The 26,735-nt window shown below is 40.3% G+C and overlaps 1 protein-coding gene across 3 annotated transcripts in view; it reads right to left on the bottom strand.

Moving 5' to 3' along the window:
* Nucleotides 1-26,735, bottom strand: part of cemip (cell migration inducing hyaluronidase 1) — a 269,100-nt gene that overhangs the window by 81,972 nt on the left and 160,393 nt on the right. For all 3 annotated transcript variants that reach the window (XM_078258989.1, XM_078258910.1, XM_078259067.1), the window contains 4 exons: nt 21,610-21,801; nt 12,857-13,026; nt 4,284-4,493; nt 2,326-2,531 (listed from right to left, as the gene is read on the bottom strand). In XM_078258989.1, the coding sequence (XP_078115115.1) occupies nt 2,326-2,531; nt 4,284-4,493; nt 12,857-13,026; nt 21,610-21,801 (778 nt within the window). The remainder of the gene's footprint in view (nt 1-2,325; nt 2,532-4,283; nt 4,494-12,856; nt 13,027-21,609; nt 21,802-26,735) is intronic.

The following is a 26,735-nucleotide window of genomic DNA, read 5'->3' as shown; positions in this document are numbered from 1 at the left end:
TCATTGCCACACAACTGCAGGACCTTCCACCATTCACACAGACATCTTTTAATAAAGCTATTCAGTGGGGGAGCGCGAGATACAGGAGGAAACTTTGATTGGTTTGCATCAGACAAGCCATGACAAACAAACACCACATTTATTATTGCTTCACCATTCCATCAAATGGAAATATTCCAGAAGTCGTGTGCATCATTATCAAGTCCAGCCTGATTTTTTTAGGATCTTTGGGAATGTTGGGCTCTCAACCTGGCAGATGCATGAAGTTCAGAGTTCTTTATTGTCTCTCAAGGAGAAATTTGATTAGCAGTTGGAGGTACAAAAAACAACATTTCTAAAGGTCTCCCTGAGAAGGCCAAAAGTGACACTAATAAAAACTGTGCATTCAAGAGTTATGCAAGTTAACAGCTTTAATTTCACAAGGAACAAAAGAAAATCTGTACCCGATTGTTGCTCTAGGGAGCTTATATCTCGCCCAGAGTGCAGAGGAATGAATTCCTTCAAGAGTGGGTAAGTCAGAGCTTGACAAGCTTGACCGTGCCTTCTACAAAATTTGTCTGTCAAAGATCTTTGTCAGAGAGAGCTGCTGTATGCCTATTACAGTGGGGCTCGAAAGTTTGGGAACCCCTGGTAAAAATTTGTATTAAGGTGCATAAAGAAGCCAAGAAAAGATGGAAAAATCTCCAAAAGGCATCAAATGACAGATTAGACATTCTTATAATATGTCAAAAAAAGTTAGATTTTATTTCCATCATTTACACTTTCAAAATAACAGAAAACAAAAAATGGCGTCTGCAAAAGTTTGGGCACCCTGCAGAGTTTATAGCATGCACCGCCCCCTTTGAAAAGCTGAGACCTGACAGTGTCATGGATTGTTCAATCATCGTCTGGAAAGACCAGGTGATGTCAATCTCAAAGGTTTTAAATGCCCAGACTCATCTGACCTTGCCCCAACAATCAGCACCATGGGTTCTTCTAAGCAGTTGTCTAGAAAACTGAAACTGAAAATAGTTGACGCTCACAAAGCAGGAGAAGGCTATAAGAAGATAGCAAAGCGTTTTCAGATGCCAATATCCTCTATTCGGAATGTAATTAAGAAATGGCAGTCATTAGGAACAGTGGAAGTTAAAGCAAGATCTGGAAGACCAAGAAAAATATCAGACAGAACAGCTCACAGGATTGTGAGAAAAGCAAGTCAAAACCCACGTTTGACTGCACAATCCATCCAGAAAGATCTGGCAGACACTGGAGTTGTGGTACACCATTCCACTATAAAGAGATACTTGAACAAATATGGTCTTCATAGAAGAGTCATCAGAAGAAAACCTCTTCTACGTCCTCACCACAAAAATCAGCGTTTGAAGTTTGCAAATGAACATATAGACAAGCCTGATGCATTGTGGAAACAAGTTCTGTGGACCGATGAGGTTAAAATAGAACTTTTTGGCCGGAATGTGCAAAGGCACGTTTGGAGAAGAAAGGGCACAGAATGTAATGAAAAGAACCTCTGTCCAACTGTTAAGCATGGGGGTGGATCAATCATGCTTTGAGGTTGTATTGCAGCCAGTGGCACAGGGAACATTTCACGAGTAGAAGGAAAAATGGATTCAATAAAATTTCAGCAAATTTTGGACGCTAACTTGATGCCATCTGTGAAAAAGCTGAAGTTGAAGAGAGGATGGCTTCTACAAATGGATAATGATCCTAAACACACCTCAAAATCCACGTTGGATTACATCAAGAGGTGTAAACTGAAGGTTTTGCCATGGCCTTCACAGTCTCCTGACCTCAACATAATTGAAAATCTATGGATAGACCTTAAAAGAGCAGTGCGTGACAGACAGCCCAGAAATCTCAAAGAACTGGAAGACTTTTGTAAGGAAGAATAGGCGAAGATACCTCCAACAAGAATTGAAAGACTGTTGGCTGGCTACAAAAAGCGTTTACAAGCTGTGATACTTGCCAAAGGGGGCAGTACAAGGTATTAACTCTGCAGGGTGCCCAAACTTTTGCAGATGCCAGTTTTTGTTTTCTGTTATTTTGAAAGTGTAAATGATGGAAATAAAATCTAACTTTTTTTGACATATTATAAGAATGTCTAATCTGTCATTTGATGCCTTTTGGAGATTTTTCCATCTTTTCTTGGCTTCTTTATGCACATTAATACAAATTTTTACCAGGGTGCCCAAACTTTCGAGCCCCACTGTATCCTGCTGGCCTCTGTATCAATTTTGGACGGACGACTTTTGTTTTGTATTGTAAGGTTCCCATAGAATGAAATCAAATTGAAGGTTCCTCAGTACAGTGTATGTGTGTGTGTCTTACCTGCAGTCTTGCCGTGGGTTGGCCACGTATCCTGGATAGGCTCCGTCAGTGATGACGCGGCACATTTTGCTGTCTCTGTCTGAAGGCAGCAGGGTCCCGGCTCTCACCATCAGGCCCAGACAGTGGTAGAACGTATTCCTCTCTTCTGGACCATCCTCCGTGAAGTAACAGTGCCCCAGCACGTCATAGCCCACCACATCCTTTACCTGGGAGGGAGTAGACACGTTGCATTTTACTGATAACAAGCTGACAGTACGTCACACTAGTTTCGGTCACAGAGCTGACTGGGTAAATAATGGCCAGCAAAGAGCGCCATTGGCTGTGAAACTATCAACTTTCCAAAGCCTAATTCCTCATTTTTGCACCACTTTCTGTTAAATGCACCATTATTTAACGGGGGGAGAAACAATGGCGTAAGTGTCGGTGTTGCCAAAGGTCTCCGTTTGCGGCCGTTGAGACTGCAACACAACTGCAGATTCCAAACCAAAACGGGAGGCCCCCTACAAACATTCTCTCCGAGAGCATTTGCTGAAAAACAAAATGATGCTTCAGAATGTTTGGCTCCATAGAGTCCTTGCTTGGCTTGCATGAACCTCTCCCCTCTGGCAAGAGGCTGCACTCCATCAGGACCAAAACCTCAAAAACAGTTTCTTCCCCTCTACAGTCAGCCTCATTATCAAGGCCCCGGACGCCCACCTTTAGCCACTACATGTTGCATTAATGCATATCCTGGACTGTTATCCCTGACCACTGCACATATTATATATATATATATATATATATATATATATATATATATATATATATATATATCTATATATCATCTGATCAATATTTAAGCACACCCTGCACAAAACCATACAGCATTCTTTTCTATTCTGAAGCTACTGCTGATCTGAACTGTTGGCGTACAACACATTAAATGATAGCAAACATGTTCTGCAAGGCTCCCAGTAATCCAACAATATACTTCAGTAGTATTTTTAACATTTTATGTACTTTTTATTTATATATTTTCAGCTGAGCAGACCTCGATGGAGAAGACTTTTTTGTAGAGACTCATCTGGCTGTATCATCTCATCATGCATTATGTCACCCCACCCCACCCAAACAGAACCTTTGCCACTTGTTTCATAATCCAGACGCGTCCATCTTTATATACTGGTATGGGAAATTACTGGAGTTTATGCACTGATGTCATACCACTTAATTTTGCCCCGAAGAAAATGTTTTTTTCCGTTATGACTGACTGTCAAATTGCATAATGAAAGAAAGTTATATGGCAGTCATTGTTTGTGTTTTTTGTTCATGTTTCACAAAGAGTTTAACCCAAGCCAGCAAAGATATAAATCATATCACATCCATACAGGGATAATAATATACAGCAGTTAAAACATAATAAAATAAATTACACACTGGTATCGGATTGGTACTCGGTATCAGCCGATACGCATGTTCAGGTACCGGAGTATCAGTATCAGTTTCCCCAAATGGCAAACATTTTCTTTAAAGCAATAGTTCGTAGTTTCTGTCTCCCCCATGAGGAATTCTAAGTAATGACAAGAAAACTGTCGGCGCGTCCACATCATACAAGCCTTCCGTGATCGCTCCTCCACACAGTGGCTAGTAGCCAAGGAGGACACGGAGGATTAAAAATACATGATGGACTCTTCAGAAGAGGTAATTATCTTCACTCTAGTTTCTGCGAGCGAAAGTCACTGGACAACACAATCTTCTGAACATAGCCATATTGAGAAATACAGAGAGAGTTGTGTGGAGCTGATAGTCTTAATTAGCTTTGTAGCAACTCATTTGGCTTTGGCTTGAATGTAACAGACAATTATTAATATAAAAAAGTTACGCACTAAAGCTTTAACTACAGATCACTCTTACAAATACATCAAGTAGAAACAGAATAAAAAAAACTAAACTCTAGTAGGTATTGTACATAAACTGACCAGCAGTCCGTTGGAGCTGTGGATGGTTACGCAGCGGGAGAAGGAGTGGTGGATGGACAGGCCGCTGACAGCGGTGGGGGGATCGTAGCCTCCACTTGCATCCACGTCTCCGTTCATATGGAAGTGGACCGGGTAGTGTCCCATGGTCTGCTGGCCCATGTGCTGCAGCTCCAGCCCAGATATATGAACAGCCCTGAAGCCCCGCTCCACCTGAGAGAGACAGCAGACATTTCACATACCATCACTCAAACATAACACGGATAGAACGGGAAGCATTGGCCCCAGCATAAACAAAAAGCAAATAGAGGGATTGAAATGCAATGATGTAATGGCTTTTTCAGGCGTTTTGGAATTTAGATTAGATAGACTTTATTGATCCCAAATTGGGAAATTTCATTGCTACTGCAGCCAAATATCAGACACACAGCACACATACAGAATATACAAGAAATAAGAAACAGGATGGAATACAAAAACTATTCAAAAATAAAGACAAACAACACAAACGAAAAGAATGTACAAACGTATATACAAGTGGCGAATAAAAATGTAAAAAAAAATCATCAAATTAAAAGAAGAGAAGGAGGGATGAAGGCAAAACTAGAAAATGCATTCTCTGCAGAAAATGCGTGGGATTGCTGGATAGCTGAATTGCTAAAGCTAAACTAGGTGAATAGCTTAAATCCGTAAGAAGAAGTTGAAGTAGTGAAAATAGTTGAAAAAGTTTAAATCGTTTTAATAAGTATGAATTTCCTTAAAAAGTTAAAAGCTTGCTAAACTGAACTGTTGGCTTTAAAAGTTGAATAATGACAAAAGATGTAGAACATTCTGAGGTCTGAGTATATTTTCTAACTGAACTCACAAATGCAGAAATATGTATGTATGTAAATTGTATGAAAAATCTTACAGCTCAAATGCATTGCACTGCACTGCTGAAAAATCGGGAAAATTGTCAGAGTTGGAAGTGAAACTGCATTACCTAAGTGAAGCTTGAAGCTGAACTGTAATACTGTCAAAGATGAAGGTTGGAATGAATTGTTTGAAAAGGCTGAAAGAAGTAATACTTTGTATTATTATCATACGTATACACTGCATAGATCGAAAAAGCATCAATCTAGCTGATATGAGAAGTGAAATATATTGCGTGAAAAGAAGGGGGCTGAACAAGAGACACATAGATTGATGTATGACAGTGGGATTCAAACCCAGGTCTCCCACACCAAAGGTGTCATATCCACTGTGTTATCAACACCCAATAGATGGCAGGTTATCGTTCAGCTCTAATAAAGCCTTTCTTTGATCTGTAATTACCACACCTGCCAATGAGTGAGACCCAGTGTGTGTGTCTGTGTGTGTGTGTGTGTGTGTGTGTGTGTGTGTGTGTGTGTGTGTGTGTGTGTGTGTATGTGTGTGTGTCTGCATATATGTGTGTGTGTGTGTGTGTCTGTGTGTGTGTGTGTGTGTGTGTGTGTGTGTGTGTGTGTGTGTGTGTGTGTGTGTGTGTTTGTGTGTGTGTGCAGGGCTCCAGACTAACTTTTTGCCTTGGTTGCACTGGTGCACATAACTTTTTTATTTAGGTGCACCAGCACAAAATTTAGGTGCACCCAAATTTTTCCTTGCGTCGCCTGCAACGCTGAATGGCGATACACAATATATAGCTTTGTATTTTTTTACAAAGTGGGCTAAATGTTCAGTTTTAAGTCAAAGCCACTTTTCACAGATTGTGATTAAAATAAAATGCAAAGAGAGTGACGGCTGACTCATTATGAATGGGTCCAGCACGGGTCGAATGCGGTTTGGCGGGTCAGCGGCGTTATACACGTCTTGTGTAGGCTATGAAATGTCTGTATCGTCCCTGCGCTGCATTTTTTATGAACTATGATATTCTGGCCATGGATCACATCTCTCGCCTAGGTCCAGCAGGCTCCGTCTCACGCTATTACTCAACGAACTGAAGTTAGTTGCATTTAATAACTTCTAATGTGTTTTTTGCCGTGGTGGCCGCAATAACAGAGAGTTACCAGCGGAAACACTGGTACCAATACAGGTTTCCCTCTCATACTTATATACAATATACAGCTGTGTTAATAACAATTAAAACTGTAGACAAATGTCAGCAGTTTGGACCGGCAGCGCTGTGTCTCTCCATGTTGCAGGTGAGTCGTGTGAGTGAATGGGAGCGGGGCTGCGCAGAGGAGAGATCCAAACACAGGCACGACTTTACAGAAGGAATGGGTCATGTAACGCAACATTAAACCATATCGATATAAACGACATCACTTCGTTCGTGGAGAGGCACGTTAGGTGCACCGGTGCGACCTAGGAAAAATCTTATTCGCACCCTTACAAATTTTGGTCGCACTCTAAAGCCCTGGGGTCCGCTTTCAGAAAGCAGGTTTAGTGAAAACTCTGAGTTTGTTAACCCTGAGATGAGGGAAACTCTGGGTTTTCTGTTTCAGAAAGAGAGGTAACTTCACCTCAGAGTCAGTTACTATGGTAACTGAGTCTGTGAACCTAACCTGGTCGGGAGCAGGTTTTCTTCAAGAAACCTCGAGTTTCTCTCAGTCTCCTCCCTGTGTCAGAGGGAGGAAACTCAAGTTTTTTCTGAATGAATGAGCGAGGAAATGAGAGATCATTTCCTCATTCATTCATTCAGTCTGTATCAGGCACATTTTAATGCAGTTTGTTATCTGCATGAATACAAACTTAATAAATAAAACTTATTGTTAGGCAGATTATAAAAGTTTTTTTCTCAAACATGTCATGTCCTTTTGTCGATGATCCCGTTGATGAAAAAGCTGTATTACTTCACAGAGAGTTTACGTCGGAGATGATATTGAGTCCCGACTAAATGTATTTTCATTTCCACATTTTTTTCACAGTCCATCAGATATGTAGATACCTTATCTGTCCTCATATCACTAACATCCACCATCGTGGACATGCTGCAACATCCCAGCAGATTCTTTGTGTCGCATTACGTTTTTGCAAACGGCAGTTTTCTTTATTGGTGATGCGGATCATACTGTAATAGCACCCAAATGAAATTATAGGTGTTTCACCAGTAATATTATAAGTTAACTGTGATTAAATATGAAATTAATACACTGTTAATGTTTACGACACAGCAATTTTCTCCCACACCAATTCTCTCTCTGTTGCAGCAGCAACCGCTGTCTTGCTTTTTTAAGGAAATACATGTTCAAACTTCGTTGTTTGTGCGCATGCGTATTTCCGCCGACCCACTTGTTTGTGGTTGTTACCATGGTGAATCGTAGTATCATGGCTCCATTCATACTGCCTTTTTATTGTGGTGGTGCACGCGCGTGAACCTACTCTGAGTTGATTGAACCAACTCATACCAGCTGTTCTGGAACTGAAAACTCAGAGTTTCCCATCTCAGGGTAAATCAACTCAGACATCAGTGTTACACTCAGAGTTTGTTAAACCTCCTTCTTGAAACGGACCCCCTGGTGTGTGTGTGTGTGTGTGTATGTGTGTCTGCATATGTGTGTGTGTGTGTGTGTGTGTGTGTGTGTGTGTGTGTCAGTGTGTGTCTGTGTGTGTGCGTGTGTGTGTGTTGTGTGTGTGTGTGTGTGTGTGTGTGTGTCTGTGTGTGTGTGTGTGTGTGTGTGTGTGTGTGTGTGTGTGTGTGTGTGTGTGTGTGTGTGTGTGTGGCTGTGTGTGTGTCTGCATATGTGTGTGTGTGTGTGTGTGTGCGTGTGTGTGTGTGTGTGTGTGTGTGTGTGTGTGAGTGTGGGTCTGTGTGTGTGTGAGATGTTCTGTTATGTTCATATTAAACTGTCTGTAGTTCAGTCTGTCAAGGGTACTAATGCCATGGTTACCATGTTTTTAAACACAGTATGGAACGCTTTGATGTATGTATTGAGATTCTTTTGATCTTTAATCAGTTAACGACCGTGTCACCTGCTGAAACTGTCACCTGTGCCAAACTGCAGCTATTCAAAGACACTGAGAGCAAGCTCTCAAATAAAGGCTCAGACTGCTAAAACGATAAGGGGTGTCAGTCAAATGATGTACTTGTGACCACCACAAGGCCTTTGTGAACGTATCCATATAAAATGTATGTTGATAAACTTAAAAATGTGGGCATATCAGCGATTTAAAAACGTGGTTCGCTCTGCGTTTAGCTCAGAAATGTGGCGAATGTTAAACAGGGCAGCGAATGGAGGAAGATGTGGAACTCTTGTCATTTGGAAGCTCACCGAGCCAAAAGTATAAGTCATATCGCATAACTGAGAAAATTGCCTGAAGCTAGACAAAAATACCTACGTTTTGATGTATAAATTATGCATGACAAGTAAATATTGTGGGTGTGAGAGCAATTTATAGAGAAGGGACAAAGATATTTTTTTTAAGGCTCTGTGCTCTGGCGATGACATCATCCACTCTAGCTCACGCAATACACACTCTGTTTAATCGATAACATTTCCTGAAATGATCACTAAACTTAAACAGCTTTATCACAATATGTAAAAGATATCAAACTGAAAAGCAGTAGCCTAATACCTGAAGTTTTTGTGAATGGTTTAAAGTTTGAATCACGTCTGTAGGTGAAAGAATGAAAGAGCTGAAAACTTTGGCAGTGGAAGAGGATTTGAAGGATTTGAAGCATGCTCTCATTGAGTTTAATGTTAAAATAAAATGTTTAAGAGCTTAATATTTAAAAAAGTATAAATAGTAGAAAAAAAGTTGAAGAAGTCCCATCATTAGCTGAAAAAGCTGAACATTTTAAAAGTTGAATGGTTTTAATAGCTGAAGGTATGCAGAAGTTACGTAGAGCCAAAAAACATACGGAATAATAATAAATAAAGAACAGAATAACAATAGTGGGAATGCTGCTGAATCAGCATTCCCACTAATGAGTAATACTGAAAAGGAAGGAGTGGCAAAAATAAGAAGCGAAAGAGCAAGGGTGAAGGAGAGAAAGAGCGAGAGAGAGCAGACAAATACAAGGAGCAAGGAGGAAAAGAGGGAGGAAGACTGAAAGGAAGAACAGAAGTACTGAAAAAAAAGAGTAATGACAGGGGGAGGATGGTGGGGAGGGATAAAACAAAAGACGGGAAGGAGGGAGGATGGCAAAGATAGAATGAAGATGAAGAAAGGAAACAAGAAAAGAATGGAAAGATACAGTATGAGGATGTAGAGAGGAAGGAGCATGAAGGGAAAGAGGTATTGAGGAGAAAGGAAAGAATGAGAGGGGGAGGGAGGATGAAAGGAGGGAGGAAAAGAAAGGTGTAAGAGGGGAGGGCTGCAAAAAGAAGACGAGGGAGGTTAGAGTCCATAGGTGGAGAAAGTCAGGAAGGAAGGATGGAAAAATGTGATGCAGAGAGGAAGAAAGCAGGACGATAAAAAGTAAAAAAAAAAAAAAAAAGACATTTTATTCAAGTAAGGTACAATATGTAACTTTTCTACATTAAAATGTCAAACGACCATACCTATGTTATATATTTTTTTGAGTTGCACCAAATGGCAAACCCAGAGAAATCTGTTATTTTATTTTCAGACACGTCACGTTTCATTTAGTCGCCCGTTAGTGGCGTCATATAACCTTTCACCATCTAGTTACTCGTTACTTCCGGCAAAACACGGGCACCCAGATGCTACGTTCGAGAGTAATTGTAAATCATACAATGTCACAGAAAAAAATACTGGTAACACTGCTTTTTCTGCCAAAATGCATCATTTTGTGAATAATTACATTCTACTTTGCAACACCATAATACATCAAAAACCTCATTTATTGATACATATCAATATTAATCCAGCCTAATGTTACTACAATGTATGTGCTGGTTGACAAGTAGTTAACATTCATGCTAGCTATTGCTTGGTGGATAACATCATAGGGTTACAACATCGTTCATCACGCTCATAAAGTTAGTGATGCTAAGCTGGGAGATGTTCTGCTGCTGCACAGCAGGCATCGAACATCATCGCAGAGATTCCCCCTGCAATCCCCTCCCACACCCGTCTCTCAGCCTCGTTGAGTAGCTAGCTAGCGTTACAACAAACAAAGTAAAATCCAAAAGGTGACATTGGCATGTGAAATATACTGTGATAGTGTGGTAAAACCTGCTAACGTTAGCCGCTAATGTTAGCTTGCTGGCTCACTAGCTAACTGGTCAGCCAGCTACCAATACAGATTAAATAAAGAAAAATGTAATTATGTTGGGGAAACTGCAGCTATTTTATTAGCCTGACATGAATAAACGTTACTAAACGTAACGTGAATAAACTTGAATGGGTAAACTCATCCGTGAACAGATGCCTTCTAATCAACAAGTGTTTAGCAATAAGAACTCCCATAATTTCACGCAACTTCCCTACATCATCAAACGTCTGTGTTTACAATCCATTGTTTTGGTTGAGAGACCCCTAGTGGCAGAAAGTTACATATTGTACGTTTAAATAAAAAGTAAAAAAAAAGTTTAAAAAAAATCCGTTACTGTCAATTTTTGAAAAAGGGGGGGAAAGGGGTTTATGGGCCGGGGGTAATACACTAATGCACATATTCCATATATATTGCCTGGCCATTCATCACGTCTCTCTCTCTCTCTCTCTCTCTCTCTCAGATAGAAAGAGACAGGATTGGGTAAACTTTGGTAATTGTAGCCTATAGGTGGCCGTGTGTGTGTGTGTGTGTGTAATGTAATGTGTATAAATACACTCGCGTATAGCGCAAGAAATAGAGGAGAAATTATTTTTTTTATTTGACACAAATTGATTTTGGATTAATATACTGTACTGTTGTTTCTTTATTGACACACACACACACACGCACACACACACACACACGTGTCTATGATTTATTTATTTATTTATATATTTTAGTTTACTCAATGAATTGTATATTATTGTATCTTTTTTCTTATCTTATTATTGAATTGTTTTATCATTGATGCTTTGGCAGCATTGTTTCACGACATTCATTCCAATAAAGCATTTTGAATTGAAATGAAAAAGGATATAACAAAGATGAAGAAATGAAAAGAAAGAATAGAGGAAAAAGGGATGAATTAGAGAGAGAAAGTATGTGTAAGAGGTAGTTAACATGACAGGGGAGTGGATCTGGAGAATGCTGTATAACAGACATTAGAGAGCAGAGTGACTCTGTGCCGCAGCGCAGAACACTGCTGCTGGTTCCACTGGAAACTGCAGCTGAAAGATTACAGTGCTTGAGAAAAAGCTACAACCCCCTGCTGTCAAGCATTCAAACAACAGAAGCAGAAACAAAGGCTGCTCCTTTCAGCTCGTGAACAGCTGATATCAGTGGAGATACAAGCTTTTAACACAACAGTAATAACACAACTGTCAAGAGGGGAGTATGCTCTGAGGCGCTCATTCTGAAGGGCTTCAGTGTGTGTGATGCATGCATGAGAAATATGTGACATGAGCCTGTGATGGAAATTTATAATAGGATATGATAGCTTGCCCTGGGGAAGAAGGGATCTCTCTCTCTCTCTCTCTCTCTCTCTCTCTCTCACTCCCTCCCTCCCTCTCTCTATATCTCTTCCTCCCTCTCCCCCTCTCTCCCTCCCTCCCTCTCCCCCTCTGTGTTCTTCTGTCCTTTCCTGTCTCTCCATGTCTCTCTCCGCTGTGAAGTTTCCTCCTGTTGACAGTCCGTCAGGCTGAGATATCAGGCTTTACCTGCTCTGCTCTGATTTCACTTTTAATTGTACATCAAAGCATAATTGTCATTGGCCCAATGTGGAAACTTGTATAAATGTGAATGGCCAGGTGGGGCTTTGCACATCCAGGGGCCGTACAATCCTTTCATCTTGTATACAACAAATATTTTAGTGTTGGCTTTGTTTTTTCCCATTATGCACACTGAATATGGAAGGTTAATGTATTCACTGATGAGAAGAAGAATAAGTATTTAAATTAGACAGTGCCATATTTTGTGTTGAAAGAATGAAATCACCTTATAAAATAAAAACACAGAAATGTGTTTTTAAACACTAACTACTACACTAACTAGGTTAGGGCAAGGCTTATGACCTTTGACCTTTGGGTTATGACATGTTGTCATACACTAAAAGAACAGTGACGAGGCAAATTATTCTGGACTGTAGAGGGTTTGGGTGGTTCGAAAGACCCCCCCCCCAACTAGTTTTTTGTTGTTGTAATTAACAAGTGTCTTTCTAAATAACAACTGCCAATAATTCTAATCCCCCACAAATAAAAATTATCTAAACCAAGATGAAGCCTTAATGTTGTTGAAAACACCACTTCAGTGAAGGTGTTAACTGGCACATGGTATGTAACAATCTAACGTCTAATGTATCAACAATCCACACAACTAACTTTATAGCAGGCTGGTATAAACTGGTTCAAATGTCAATCACCTGCTCGTCTGCCTTGTGAAAAGGCGTAATATATGGGGGGGGGGGGGGCTGTTTTTCAGAGTTTTAGTCGCTTTTTTTGATTTTTTTAGAAATTTGTTTAGATGTTTTTGTCACTTTATCACACAATCTCAACCCCCCCAATGTTGAACTCAAAGCTATGCCCTTGGCTCCGTGAATGACAAGGTTAGGACACCAGTGTACCTTCAAATGTCCGCCAAAAGTGTCAAAGTCGAAGAATTTGCAGGCCTCGTTGCCATAGCAGCCGGGCTCCATCTCTCCACGGAGCAGGATGTTACGGCTCAGCAGGCCTACCTCCGCCCTCATGTCCACCCCGTCCACTTCCTCCCCCATGTGGGTGAACTGGGCCTTACCTGCACACACAAACACACACACACACACACACACACACACACACACACACACACACACACACACACACACACACACTCAACATTTAAATATTACAACAAATTCAAACTGCTGTGTGGATCTGCTAACAGTGCTGTTAGAAGATTCACTGTTTCTACCAAACGGCCCATTCAACAGAGCTGAGCACAGTGTAAACAGATGTCCATTCTCACCAGAGACTGAGAGAAGTAATTTTTTGCTGTGTGTGTATGCGTGTGGCTGAACAGATGTTTCAGATAATTGCAATGGAGGACATTACAGTGAAACTCAGTCTGTTTGTAGCACCATTTTTTTCTATTTTAAAGGAGAATGGGCAGGCAGCACTTATAATTATGGTGAACAGCAAGAGGTACTCATATACACATTGACGTAACACACGTACACACACACACACATATACACACACACACACACACACACACACACACACACACACACACGCACGCTGTAACTCCACTACTTGTTGCTGACATTGTGTTTGTTTCAATGTGTTAGAATATCTTCATATTTTAGTACAATTTCAAACTTTGATTTATGTAGAGCTCTGTGTGTGTATGTGTGTGTGTGTGTGTGTGTGTGTGTGTGTGTGTGTGTGTGTGTGTGTGTGTGTGTAATAGAGAGAGAAAGAGGAGTTCACCCTGAGTTGACCAAAGTTAGAAACCCAACCACTCCTTCCAGCCAACCCACAGTCCAACCTGCAGTACCATCCCACTAGTCTCGCTTTGCCAGACCTTCCTCCACAGTGCTGCAAAGGAGGGTCTGGCTAGTCCATACAGCATTCCGAGATGCGTGCTTTGGTTTATTTCTTTAACCCAATCACAATCGTCATGGGTGGTGCTAAGCTCCGCACAGAGCCGCTGTAAAATAGTTGTGACAGATACTCTAGCTAGCTGTCTGGATTTACCCTGCAAAGATCTGAGGAGCAGTTAACAATAGTCCTCATAAATCCACCGAATTTAAAATTCCAACACAAAGAAAGCGGAAGGAAATGGATACATTGCATCAGGCGGAATTTCCTGCAGCACCGGAGTAATCCCGGAAGTGGAATGTCAAGGATGTAGACTAAGATCCCACAAACCTGCACTGTAAAATACTGCAGATATAGATACCACCAAACACTTCTAGTGGCTCACAAGAGCTGTGATGCTTCATTTGTGATCTGGTGACACAAAAAGCACATTAACAAATAACTAAGTAATATTTAAGACCGCAAATCGACCCCATATTATGAATGCTGACAGACAGGTAGAGACAGGACCAAACCAAGGCATGTTGTGCAGAAATACCACTGTGGGTTGGCTATGTCACACACTTTTTAAAGGAAGTAATGGACTGCCAAAGTACACGGATTAAGAAACAGAAATGACACAGCAATTTTGACAGCTTCTGATTGATTCAGGTAGAAACAGGTAGAAATCTTTGGATAAACATAATCACGGTTTCATTGTTTAACCGCAATTAATTGCTAACATTAGCTAAGGTCTTAAGGCGTATGACTTGTTTAGATATGTTTAGATATTCCAAATTGTAATTATATAAGTGATTATTGGTCGGACTATACAGTATGTTTAAATTATTATTTCAATTGTTAGTTGTTGGCACAAAAATGACAAGGGACGGCTACAGTTAGAAAAGATGTTTTATGATAATAAAGAGGCGTGGTTTACTTCATAGGCTGTGTGTTTGTGTTATTACATTTTTTGGGTCACATGACAGTGATATATAACCAAAAGAAATGATTCCAAACTTGAATTTGTTTAAAAAAAGTAATGCATAAATAAATATTTTTAAATTTGACCAAAAGAGACAATTATATTGTTAATCGCAATTGCTTCTGTGACAAAAGGATATAGTTAGTTTGAAGCATACTGAGACATTTAGAAACATTTCAGTTCTCAACTTCCACCTCTAACCCTCAGCATGGTTGAAAGCTACAGTTTATTTTGCATTTTGCGTAGTGTAGCTCCTTAGAAGGCCAATTAACGCCTCAAATGATAGTGAGTCTGAGGAGAACAAAGAGCCCATAATAGGCAGGGACGGACAGCAGAATCATACAGTAAGTGGAAGAACGGTGCAGAAACGATTACAGCTCTGTTCCACGTGTCCTCCACTCCTACACATTCAGAAATGTGCTGATTAGGAAAAACAAAGTGATGCCAGGGGGAAAGAATAAAATCAAAGAAATGTGAAATCTGAGAGACAGGAGATCACACATCCCCACGTTTAATCTCCTTTTCTGCTCCCTACTCCCTCCACCAGCACAGTCGGGACTCAGAAAGTACAAATGAACACTATCTTTCCAGCTCAGATTGAAAACATTGTGAGGCCGGCTTAAAAGACAATTTTAGATCTCAATTTACTACCGTTAACTACTACAGTAGTGCCGATAAGTCCATCCGTTTTTTCCCAAGGCTGATATGTGCTTTTATGGGAATTAGTAACCAGCCTTGTTCATTCTTTTTACCTCTCATGCAAAAATTCACTTTATTTTCAGAGTGATTGGTTGTTCATGTATGGATGAATAGTTCCAAAATGCTGCTGGTACTGAACCGTCAAAACAACTTTTCAAGTGATTCCACTGCGGCAGACTAATTTCCAATATCAGAATGAAACCCTGAGAGTCTTGCTAGTCGGGGCGCTCCCGTCGTCTCCATCGTTTGGTGTAAGGTGGTCATACAACTCAGTCTGAGTCAGTCTTTTTCTCCTCTTGATGTTCAGACATAATCAAATATGTTTGATATTATCGTAAGTTTTAAGTCTTGGTAGTGAAGTTAAATCATGTGAACATTGTCAACAACCAATGGGTGCGCTCCCTACAGCAACAAACAAGAAACAGCAAACGGCTAGAACCATTGTTGTTTATGGTTGCTATGGCTAAGCTAAACCAAAGATCCTTTATACTAAACGGTCCCTGGCTAAACGCTAAAGAGGGAAAGTTGCAGGGTACTGAAGACGTTCCTCTGCATGTAGACAGAACAGAAAATTGGTAAAACTTACCTTAAATTACCAGCTAACGCTAGCGGTAGCTAGCTAGCTTGGTTACATTTTTCAAAATGAATCTAGTTTAGTCTTGCAATGTGTGACCCTGCAAAATCCCCTTTTTTCTTTACATATTATGTCTTTAACGTTAGATGTGAGATGAATGTCTTTAGATGTGAGATGGTGTCAGACTTTAGTCTGTTCAAAGTATGTTCAAAGTCTTATAGTATATGGTAGGCATAATATGTAATACAGTATTTTCACTTCTGATTAAGACTGAAATTCCCTGAAACTGATGCAAAATGCTTTTATATCAAAGTATTGGTTTGGGCGCCTAGGTAGCTCAGTTGGTAGAGCGCGCACCCATATATACTGTAGAGGTTTACTCCTTGACGCAGCGGCTGCAGGTTTGACTCCGACCTGCGGCCCTTTGCTGCATGTCATTCCCCCTCTCTCTCCCCCCTTTCATGTCTTCAGCTGTCCTGTCAAAATAAAGGCCTAAAATGCCCCAAAAATTATCTTAAAAAATAATCATGATTTGAGCCGTGATTTGAGGCGTACGGCAGTAAGCATGATCGATCCACTTACAGTAAAGTCAGTGAGTCTATTAGCTTATATGACAGAACGCTATGCATTTTCCTGTTATTTCTGGAAATTTGATCAACAAAACTACTAACACCAACTTATTACCACCAGTTTTACTATTATTTTTAGAATTCATGGTCATAACCCTCATTTATACGATATTTATACCTAATCCTTGAGTTAAAAAAGCAGAAATTATGAATTATTTAGACTAATATTAAAGGAAGGATTATCCCAAAAGGGTATATGTCAGCATTCAGTGGGGATACTGTGATTTTTTTTTCAAATGCAAATAAATTTAATGAAACACCCAAAGTTCAATGAAAGTAGAGATCCGATCTTTTGTTCATCCATGTTATTTTTGGGTAATTAAAATTGGGTAGCTAAAAAGAAACCCATTTTTCTGATGTAGACATTTTGAAAATGGGTCAAATTTACTTTGGGTTTTGATATATGCCAACGGAGGTTGTGAGTTTTGAGAGTGGTCATCATGTAAAAACTCCAGAGTTTCGATGGATCTGTTATTTATTTTCTGGGGATGATCAGTTGTCAGTAAATGTCTTCCACACCTAAATCTCACATGGTGAGATGCAGCTCTGCCAAGCTAGGTAAATGTCAGGACAAAAATAGAAATACTGTTAAATCCTTCACCACTGCTATAGGCCACTGATCCACACCATGTATTTTCTACACTTGTCATCATTTATGCCATTTAGAACTGTCAAAGGTTCATCATGTAAAACCCAGCACAAGCTATTGGACTCAGAATGATAAGTAGCCCTGGGCAATCTGTCTCTGTGTCTTTCTCAGCCAGGTCTCAGCTGGCAACGACAACACCCCCCCCCCCCCCCCCCCCCCCCTCCCCTGTCTGTGCATAACCTTAGCTGGGGAATACACTTGATTAGCGCCGCTTGTTAAAAAAAGACGGTGCTGCAAAGTGGCACGTGGGAAGGAATTAATGAAACACATTACAGTCGGGAGGAGATTGACGTGAACTCTGAGGAGCAGCCTTGGGCTAAAAAACAAAAACAAAATAGGATTTCCACTTTGGATGGCCGAATCCCCGGTGACGTGAGAGAGCCGAGGAAAAACAGAGAGGAAAAGGGGAAGGTGGTGGGGGTTTAATGGACTGATCTTCTGATGCAGCCGGGCAGGAGCTCAGGCAGAGATTTGAAGATAAATCCTGGAGTCCTAAATCCGCTGCAGAAGAAAAACAAACTTGACTTTTTTGGTGTGTGAATCGGTGTGCAGGAGCGACAGCTATGAGAGGACACGTCATGTCACGTTAATGCTGACTTTTAGCCTCTGCAGGCGCTCATGATTTTTTTTTTCAAGAGGCAAAGACAAAGGCTATTTAAATCATACAGGAGAACAGCGAGGGCTGACAACGCTGACCCCAAGAAACTCTGCAGAAATGTGTGCGTGATGCAGTAAGAAAGAAAGAAAGAAAGAAAACAAGTGTCTGCGTGTGTGTGTATGTGTCCATGCTGGCATGTGTGTCAGCGTGAATGGGCTCAGTCAGGAACACACAGTGCTCCAGGATGCAGGCTGAGACTTTCCCTTGGCCCAGAATCAGACCAAACACCTTCCACTGACTCCTACACACTGCTCTGGGCTGTCTAAACCTGGCATCCATCTGACTGGCGTACACACACACACACACACACACACACACACACACACACACACCCCGCCTTACCTCTAACGGAAGGCTTCCTAGCAATAAAGATGGTTTCAGTGTGTGATTTTAATCTGTTTGGGCAGATATAAATGCCATAGTTAAACAAGGTTTCCATTCCAAATCACGACAGGCTGCATCTAAAAGAGAAACACATTCACTCACTTACTGTATTCAATAAATAAAAATCACCTCATCTCATCTCATGAAAATAAATGTCTGCAAAGATAGCAATAAAGCCAGGTATTATTAAAAAGCCAATGTATAATCCATTAAATAAAGATTTAAATGCTTTTTGAATGGGTGACTGGTGGACGGGTTTAAAAAAAAAAAGAAAAAGGTTATATCCTGGCTTAGAAGTCACGGTTCGGTGTGAGTTCCATATAGCAGAAAAAAAAACAAATGCATTAGGGTATGTATAGTCTCACATTGCCAGACCTTCCTCCACACAGAATATTAATCTGAGCCTGTCAGTGACAAAATGAGCACTTTTGTGAAGGTAAATTCAAGCTGGACAATTGCCCTATTAACTTATATTGTAGCTTGTTTCGCCACTGCCGACTGCAGCAATCTTGCTTAATACTGGACCAATGTCAAAGATTGTTGTTCCCATAAGTCACTTAGACACAGAAACATAGGAAAATACCCTTTAACAAAAAGCATCATAAAATCAATCTGTGAATATGTATTGTTTGTTTGGCTAACATGTAAAACTACTGAAACTAACTTTCCAAGGATTTCCTGCCTATGTTTGTGTAGAGAAAGCAAAAATTCAAAGTTGAGTTCATGTAATGATCACCTGACACCCATTTTTACTCATAGCCTGCTTTTATTATCAGAACTATTTAAATTATTGCAAAACAGTCAGTTTTTCAACAGAACTAGAATTAGAATAAGCAGACTCTATCCACAATGTTTGAGACATTTTTTGTGTTACAGTAATTGTATATTTTCACAGTGCTAATTTAAATGCTAATTTATTAAGGTGATGTAAATATTCTCTTTAGACTTATGAATTGATGTAAAATGATTATTCTGAGCAATTACTTCCACATCTTTTTTTTCCCTAATGTACCGCTTGCATGATTGTAAAGTCTGGCTCAAACTAATGATTGTGTGATTAGGTTTTTATTATTCCAGCATCTAAACTGTGGCTGTTAAAGGTTACCAGCATGCATTGCCATTTTAAGAAATTGATTCAAGACACAGTTTTACCTCTCTGTGTGGCTGATGTATTTTCCACTGCTTGATCTATTTCCATTAGTCAAGCTTGTTTCTTGTTATGTCACCTTTTGCTTTTAACCTTGTGGAACACTTTGTACCAAGGTACTATGTGTTTTAAACACTTTAAAACAGTATTGGAGTAACATCAGCTTAAAAGTTTGATTATCCGATCTGGGACAAAACAACAACCTTTATAATATTAGCTAGCAAAACTTGCTATAATAATAATGTTATGTCACCAGGGCAACTGGGTAGCTTACCTGGTAGAGCGTGCGCCCATATAAAGAGGCTTAGTCCTCGACGCAGCGGCCGCGGGTTCAACTCCGACCTGCGGCCCTTTGCTGCATGTCATTTCCCCTCTCTCTCCCCTTTCAAGTCTAAGCTGTCCTGTCGGAAATAAAGACTTAAAATGCCCAAATAAATAAATAAAGAATGTAATGTCACCAACAGGGGTGGAGCCCGACGTTGTAAACATTCGGGACTCAGCTCAAACCTAGGGCTGCAACTAACCATTATTTCCATCGTTGATTAATGATTATTTCCTGGATGAATGGATTAGTTGTTTGGTCTCTAAAATTGTGAAAAATGTGGATCAGTGTTTCCCAAAGCCCAAGATGACGTCCTCAAATGTCTTTAAATATGACTGGCTCACACGATTTTATTGATTGTCAAAATATTTGGCAGTTAATTTAATAGGTGACAACTAATTGATTAATCTTTGCAGCTCTTGCCCAAACCTTGGTGGGGTCTGAGGGCATCCTCAATTTACGGTGGCTATAGGCACTATTTTTCAAGCAATTTCATAATAGAATGCCTAAAAATCTGTACATCATTTGGGAAAAACTTGATAGTTGCCGAGAAAAAGAATCCTGTAGAGCCGACATCCTGTTTTGCGTCTAATTGTTCTCTAAAGCCCAGTTCAGACCAAAGACTTGCGATGCACTGGTCTGCAGGGTTCTAAAACCTGCCAGGTCACACCAACGAGGCAAGACGAGATGGTATCATCTCCATAGCAACGACTCTTTGTACTTCTGTTCTTCCAACTTCCAGGCTTTTTGTAGCTAAATATGAATCTTAGTGCTAGTGAGATGCTTGCAGTTACATTTCTAGTGATGAATCGGCAAAAATACAGTTTATTTTTCAGATTCTCTGCTTTGTCCTAGGCGCTCCCTCTCTTCAGTCACTCTCTAGCTCGCTCCACCGTACGTGCTTGCGGGTGGTCGTTGAGCATCCGTTAACAATTTGTAACAGAAATAAAATGGATTATGGATCATTTTATTGTAGCTGACTTTACAAGATGACTTCTCTATTGGCTGTTGAAACAGGCGCCGTCTCTAACATTCTAAAACCAGCATCTGGAGACTTGACCAGCTGAGTCACAGCGACACCATCAGCTGGTTTGAGTCGAGCTGAGACGGGCTGGTTCAGACTGCTGCAACTTTTGTCTGCGACGTTCTAAAACGGTTTTGTTTCGTTGCAAATCTTTGGTCTAAACTGGGCTTAACTGTCATCATTCTGGAGCAGAACACAGCTAATGTTGAGGATGACTCATTTTCACTCCAGATGCCTAAAAATGGGCAAGAATTCTTGGATGTTACTATTTTTTATAGTACATAACATAGGTAGGGTAGGAATTGGGCGTGACGTAACTGATCTTGAAATCTATATTTAGTAGAGTTCTCAGAATGAATGTTGATATTTCCCCAGTAATAGAACTTTTTTTGCTCCATTGATTTACCGGTCCAGTCAGAGGGACTGAGGGCAAATTACACAAATTTTAAATTATGAGAAAACATTTGTTTGTTTTCCGAGCAACATCACCTTTCATTCTCTGTGATAAATAAAGGCAACTGGACTTGCTAGATTAGTCTTGGAGACGTTTCACCTCTCATCCAAAAGGCTTCTTCAGTTCTGGAAGTTGAAGAGAGGACGAAACATCTTCAAGACTTATCTAGCAAGTCTGATTACCTTTGCTTTTCACAGAGAACTACCATGACCTGGATGACTGAGAACCTTCACAGACATCTCCTTTCATTACAGGCCTGCATGGCACCATACTGTAGGTCACTGGTTCTCTCACCTTGGACCTTGACCTGGTTGGATGTGCAGGTAGGGCAGGGCAGCAGGGTAAACTCTTCGGCCTGGTGCATGGAGTAATCAGTACTGGCCACCACTACCCGATCCCTGGGCCCCCAGCCCTCTGGTTGGTCGGCCAGCTCCAGGATGCTGCTGTTGGACAACATGTCGATGGAGATGGAGGCCTGTGGGCGAACTACAGGGGGACATGGTGAGAGTTAAACAGAATGCAGCAAAGCTGACACACACATACAGTCACACAGGCCTACACCAGTGGTGGAAGAAGTATTCAGATCCTTTACTTAACCAAAAGTACTAATACCACACTGTAAAAAAATACTCTGTTACAAGTAAAAGTCATGCATTCAAAATGTTACGTAAGTAAAAGTATATAAGTATCATCAGGAAAATGTACTTTATTTAACAAGCTTGGGGTACTCAATTTAAATACATCCAAAAAGGCTTTTTGGGCTGCTTAATCAGGATACAGTAGATATTTGTTTATTAGGGATACTCCAACTGACTGGGTGTTAGTCGTCAGCTGATAGAATAGAATAGAATAGAATAGAATAGAATAGAATACACCTTATGGTCCCCGAGGGGAAATTTGTCTTGGACATACGTAGTGCTACAATCTGTTGCTTCACAGCACAAACATGTAACAGAAAAACACATTCTAAAATCAACATAAAATAAAAAATCAACATATAAACATAAACAACATAAGATCAACAAAGCATCCTAGGACACAAAAGAAGGACACACATGACAACACGGACAACACAACATCCTAAGAAGTAACTGTAATACACTAATTATTTGATGATCTTGACATTTGGAAAAGAAAATATTACAAAGGTGACCCAAACAAACAAATGCCAATTAAAGTGTTGGCATTTCTCGTGATTGCCCAATCTCAACCACACATTGAACTCTAGAAAACTGTGATGGGTAGAGTTTCTTTGTTTTATAGACCATTAATCAGTGGTGGAAGAAGTATTCAGATCCTTTACTTAAGTAATAGTAATTATACCACACTGTAAAAGCAAAATGCACTGTACAAGTAAAAGCCCGGCATTAAAAATGTTACTAAAGTAAAAGTATGTGCTGTACGTATCGTCAGGAAAACATACTTAAATTATTAAAAGTATTGAATGCAGAAAAATCCTCCCATTTTAGAAACTGGAAAGGATCCAAACAGTTGTGTGTTTGATAGCCTAATCATTTCAGCTGGACTTGTAGGCCGTTATATTGTTGGCTAGTTAGGGCCCGAGCGCCGACAGCAGCGAAGTCCCTATTGAAACTGAAGGTATTATTATTCCTTCTTTCTTCCAGCAAATTAATCACCTTTTTGAGGGGCTTATCATACTCAAAAACTCACAAAAATTGGCGGTCGCATCAAGCCTGGTGAAAATGTACATATTTTAAGGGTTTTGGGAATAGACGCACAAAAATGGCTCGCTAGCGCCCCCTACAAAATTTCTAAAATTGAGCCCCTGCAGTGCATTTACCGTAGACTCACGAAACATGGTACACATATGTAGCATGTCAAGACGTACAAAAACGCTCATTGGAGCCTTACCCTAAACCCAACAGGAAGTCTGCCATTTTGAATTGAAGGTTTGAAATTAGTGTGATTTTGGCCAATTACACATGTCGTACTTTAACAAACTCCTCCTAGAGATTTCATCTGATCTACTTCAAATTTGGTCTGTGCCATCTTAAGACCTTAGAGATGAAACTTTATTAAAAGAAAAACTTTTTGTCGTACGGCATGGCCGTGGCGGGGTGGCCATTTTGTGCATTTCGCCATCGAAACAGGAAGTCGGTGTAACTTGAGTGTACATTGTCCAATTGGCTCAAAAATTTTCATGATTCATAGGAGTCCAACCCTGAGGACATCTCAAGGCCGATATTGACTCAAATTCATAGCGCCCCCTAGTGGCAACAGGAAGTAGTCCCAAAATTATAGGTGCTATACTTTAGCGAACTCCATCCGATGGACTTCAAATTTGGTGTGTGCCATCTCAACACCTTAAAGATGAAAAGTTATTAAAAGCAAAGCTTTCCGTCAAACAGTGTGGGCGTTGCATGGCAGCCATTTTGAGTGTTTAGCGATGAATGAGAAAGTGGCTGTAACTAAAGTGTACATTGTCCATTCTGCTTGAAAATTCCCATGATCAACAAGAGTCCAGGCCTGAGGTCATCTACAGGCCAATATTGACTTTTGTGCATAGCGCCCCCTGCTGGCAACAGGAAATCAGCCTTATATGACAAAAATCATCCGATTTACATGAAACTTATAATGTGTGGTCTACATGGGATAACCCTATACTTTAACCACGCCAATGTACTCATGCCACGCCCCCTTGCATAACTTTCTTTGAAGCGTTTAAAGTAGAGTCTTGTGTGAGATATCATTGAACTCAGCAGAGAGTTCCTTTGTCATTGGTCATGGTTTGACCCACCCCCTATGATTTAGCCACGCCCCCTTTTATAACTAATGACCCGTTTGATGTACACTATTGTATGACGTATCATTGAACTCAGCAGAGAGTTCCGTTTTTATTGGTCATGGTTTGGCCTGCCCCCTATGCTTTAGCCACGCCCCCTTTCACAGCTAAAGAACTATATGACGTAGAGTCTTGTGTGAGATATCATTGAACTCAGCAGAGAGTATTTGTTAAGACTTTTGACTCAATCTCTTTTGACTAACCATATTCATACTTGAGTGTGGCAGCACAACTTGACTACCTGGCTGAATAGGCTTGCGGCGGGGGGGAGTGTCAATAAAATTTAATTTGTGTGATGACCTGTTGTGTTCTTAAACCTCCCCCCAACAAAACACAAGTAGTCTTTATATTTCACAATTACTGTTTTTAATTAGAGAGAGAAAGAAAAGAGACGAGCGAGACATAGCGAGTGCTTTGTTGTTGCAGGAAACATTCAGTTATTACACAAACTCCCGGGCAGTTCAGTGCTTGTGTTTCTTTTTTAACCCTCACTGCTACTTTCTTGTAGCAGTGATAAAGGCAGTGATGTTTCATGTTTCCTGTCCAGGACTCTCACACCGCCTCAAAACACATTGACAAGTCTGGTCTCCGGTTACATGACTGGCCACCGCAGTGTGATGTAGGGTTGTGATTTTCTTCCTTTTAAAATAAGAATGCATGTGTGTATGCTCTTTCATCAGTCATCTAGCCATCCATCCATCTTCCACCACTTATGCGCGTACAGGTAAAGCAAGGTGGCCTGAATGTCTTTCTCCCCAACCCCATCCACATCCTCCAGCCTTTCCTGGGGAATCCCAAGGACTTTCCAAGCGAAATGGGATGTATATAATCCCTCTAATGTGTTCCAGGTCTGTCCCCAGGGTCTCCTTTCAATTGAAAGTGCTCAGAAAGCCTCTCCACAGAGAAGGAATCCTTATTTGATCCCTGATCTGTCACAACCGGCAGCAGTGGTACTGCTCTCAGCTCCATCTGGATGCCTGCGCTCCTTACTCTGTTCTTTAGAGTGAGCCCAGACATCCTGACAGGGAAACTCATTTCACTGCTTGTATGCACAATCTGGATACTCTCAGTTATGGCCCAAAATTCGTGACCATAGACAAGCGTTGAAAAAGCGGAAAATCTCAATATGTTAAAGTACTGACTTTGTGACTCTCCATATTTATTTATTTGCTTTGATTCATTCGTTTTCTTTGAGTATGTCCATATATCGTTTAGTACCATTTTCATCATCTTTGTCACTGCTGTTATTTATTATTATTATTATTATTATTATTATTATTATTATTATTTTATATATATATATATATTTATATATATATATATTTATATATATATATTTTTTCATATGTTTTTTTAACCTTGTGGTTTCATTGCTGTATCTACAAAGACCCTTATCACTTTGCAACAATTTATTTTCATTTTCCTCACACGTATAAGGGCTTACACACTGTTTTGTGTATTTAAATCATAAATATAATAATAATAATATACAATAAATCTTGAATTAAAAAATTGTTCAAAACTGTTCATACCTACTGTTTTGGTGATCCACTCACACTTTACTGCTCATCTATTATTTGGCCACCCAGAGGTTGTAATTTAATGTATGTATATTTTTTCTATTTTTTTTTTTTTTCTCCTCTGTTGTTATGTAGTGACTGTACTAAATGTTGGGACCCCCTCGAAAACAAGATGATACATCTCAAGGAGTTTATCCTACTAAACAAATTTGATACAAATTGTTCGACTGGCAAATCAAGAGGGAACCTTCAGGGCCCTATTCACCAAAATAGTTCATTATAACAAACTCAATACTGCTGACACAGCACTAATCTGCCTGTCAATTATGCTCTATATCTTACCCTGACTTGCAGCAGCGACTGCCAGTCGCAAACTCTCAGCCCCTACTGGGAGTACCTGAGAAATCAGTCATTTCTGGAAGACAACCATGGCCACCACATTTTTTCCATCCCCAGCAACATATTGTTAAGCCCAGTTCAGACTAAAGAATCGCGACGAGACGAGTTGAAATTTGCAACTTCTTGCAACAAGCCAGTTTGCAGCGTTCTGAAATATGCCAGTTCACACCAATGCGACAAGACAAAACGGTGTATCATCTCCATAGCAACCACTCTTTGTACTTCCCTCCTAACTTCCGACTTTTAGGCTTTTTTTGCTGGATATATCATTTGTCTAAATATGAATGTGGCTAACGTTAGTGATAGTGAGATGCTTGCTACAGTTACATTTCTAGTGATTAATCAGCGAAAACACATTTTATTTCTCTGATTCACTGCTTTGTTCTAACGCTGCTGGGCGCTTTATTTCTATAGTTTATAGCTGATTCTACAAGATGACTTCTCTATTGGCTGTTGAAACAGTTGACGTCGCTTACGTTCTAAAACCAGCCTCTGGAGACTCGACCAGCTAAGTCGCAGCCACACCATCAGCTGGTTTGAGTCGAGCTGAGATGGGCTGGTTCAGACTGCTGCAACCTTTCTCTGTGACGTTCTAAAACAGTTTCGTCTCGTCGCAAATCTTGGGTCTGAACTGGGCTTTAGGGGCCTTCTCCACAAAACTTGGGCAGACACCACTGGAAAACTACAACTAATCCTCC

This window comes from Sander vitreus, chromosome 1 (assembly GCF_031162955.1).
Source record: "Sander vitreus isolate 19-12246 chromosome 1, sanVit1, whole genome shotgun sequence".
Classification (NCBI taxonomy): domain Eukaryota; kingdom Metazoa; phylum Chordata; class Actinopteri; order Perciformes; family Percidae; genus Sander; species Sander vitreus.
The sequence above is the reverse complement of the archived record's forward strand: the minus strand, read 5'-3'. Positions and strand labels throughout refer to the sequence as shown.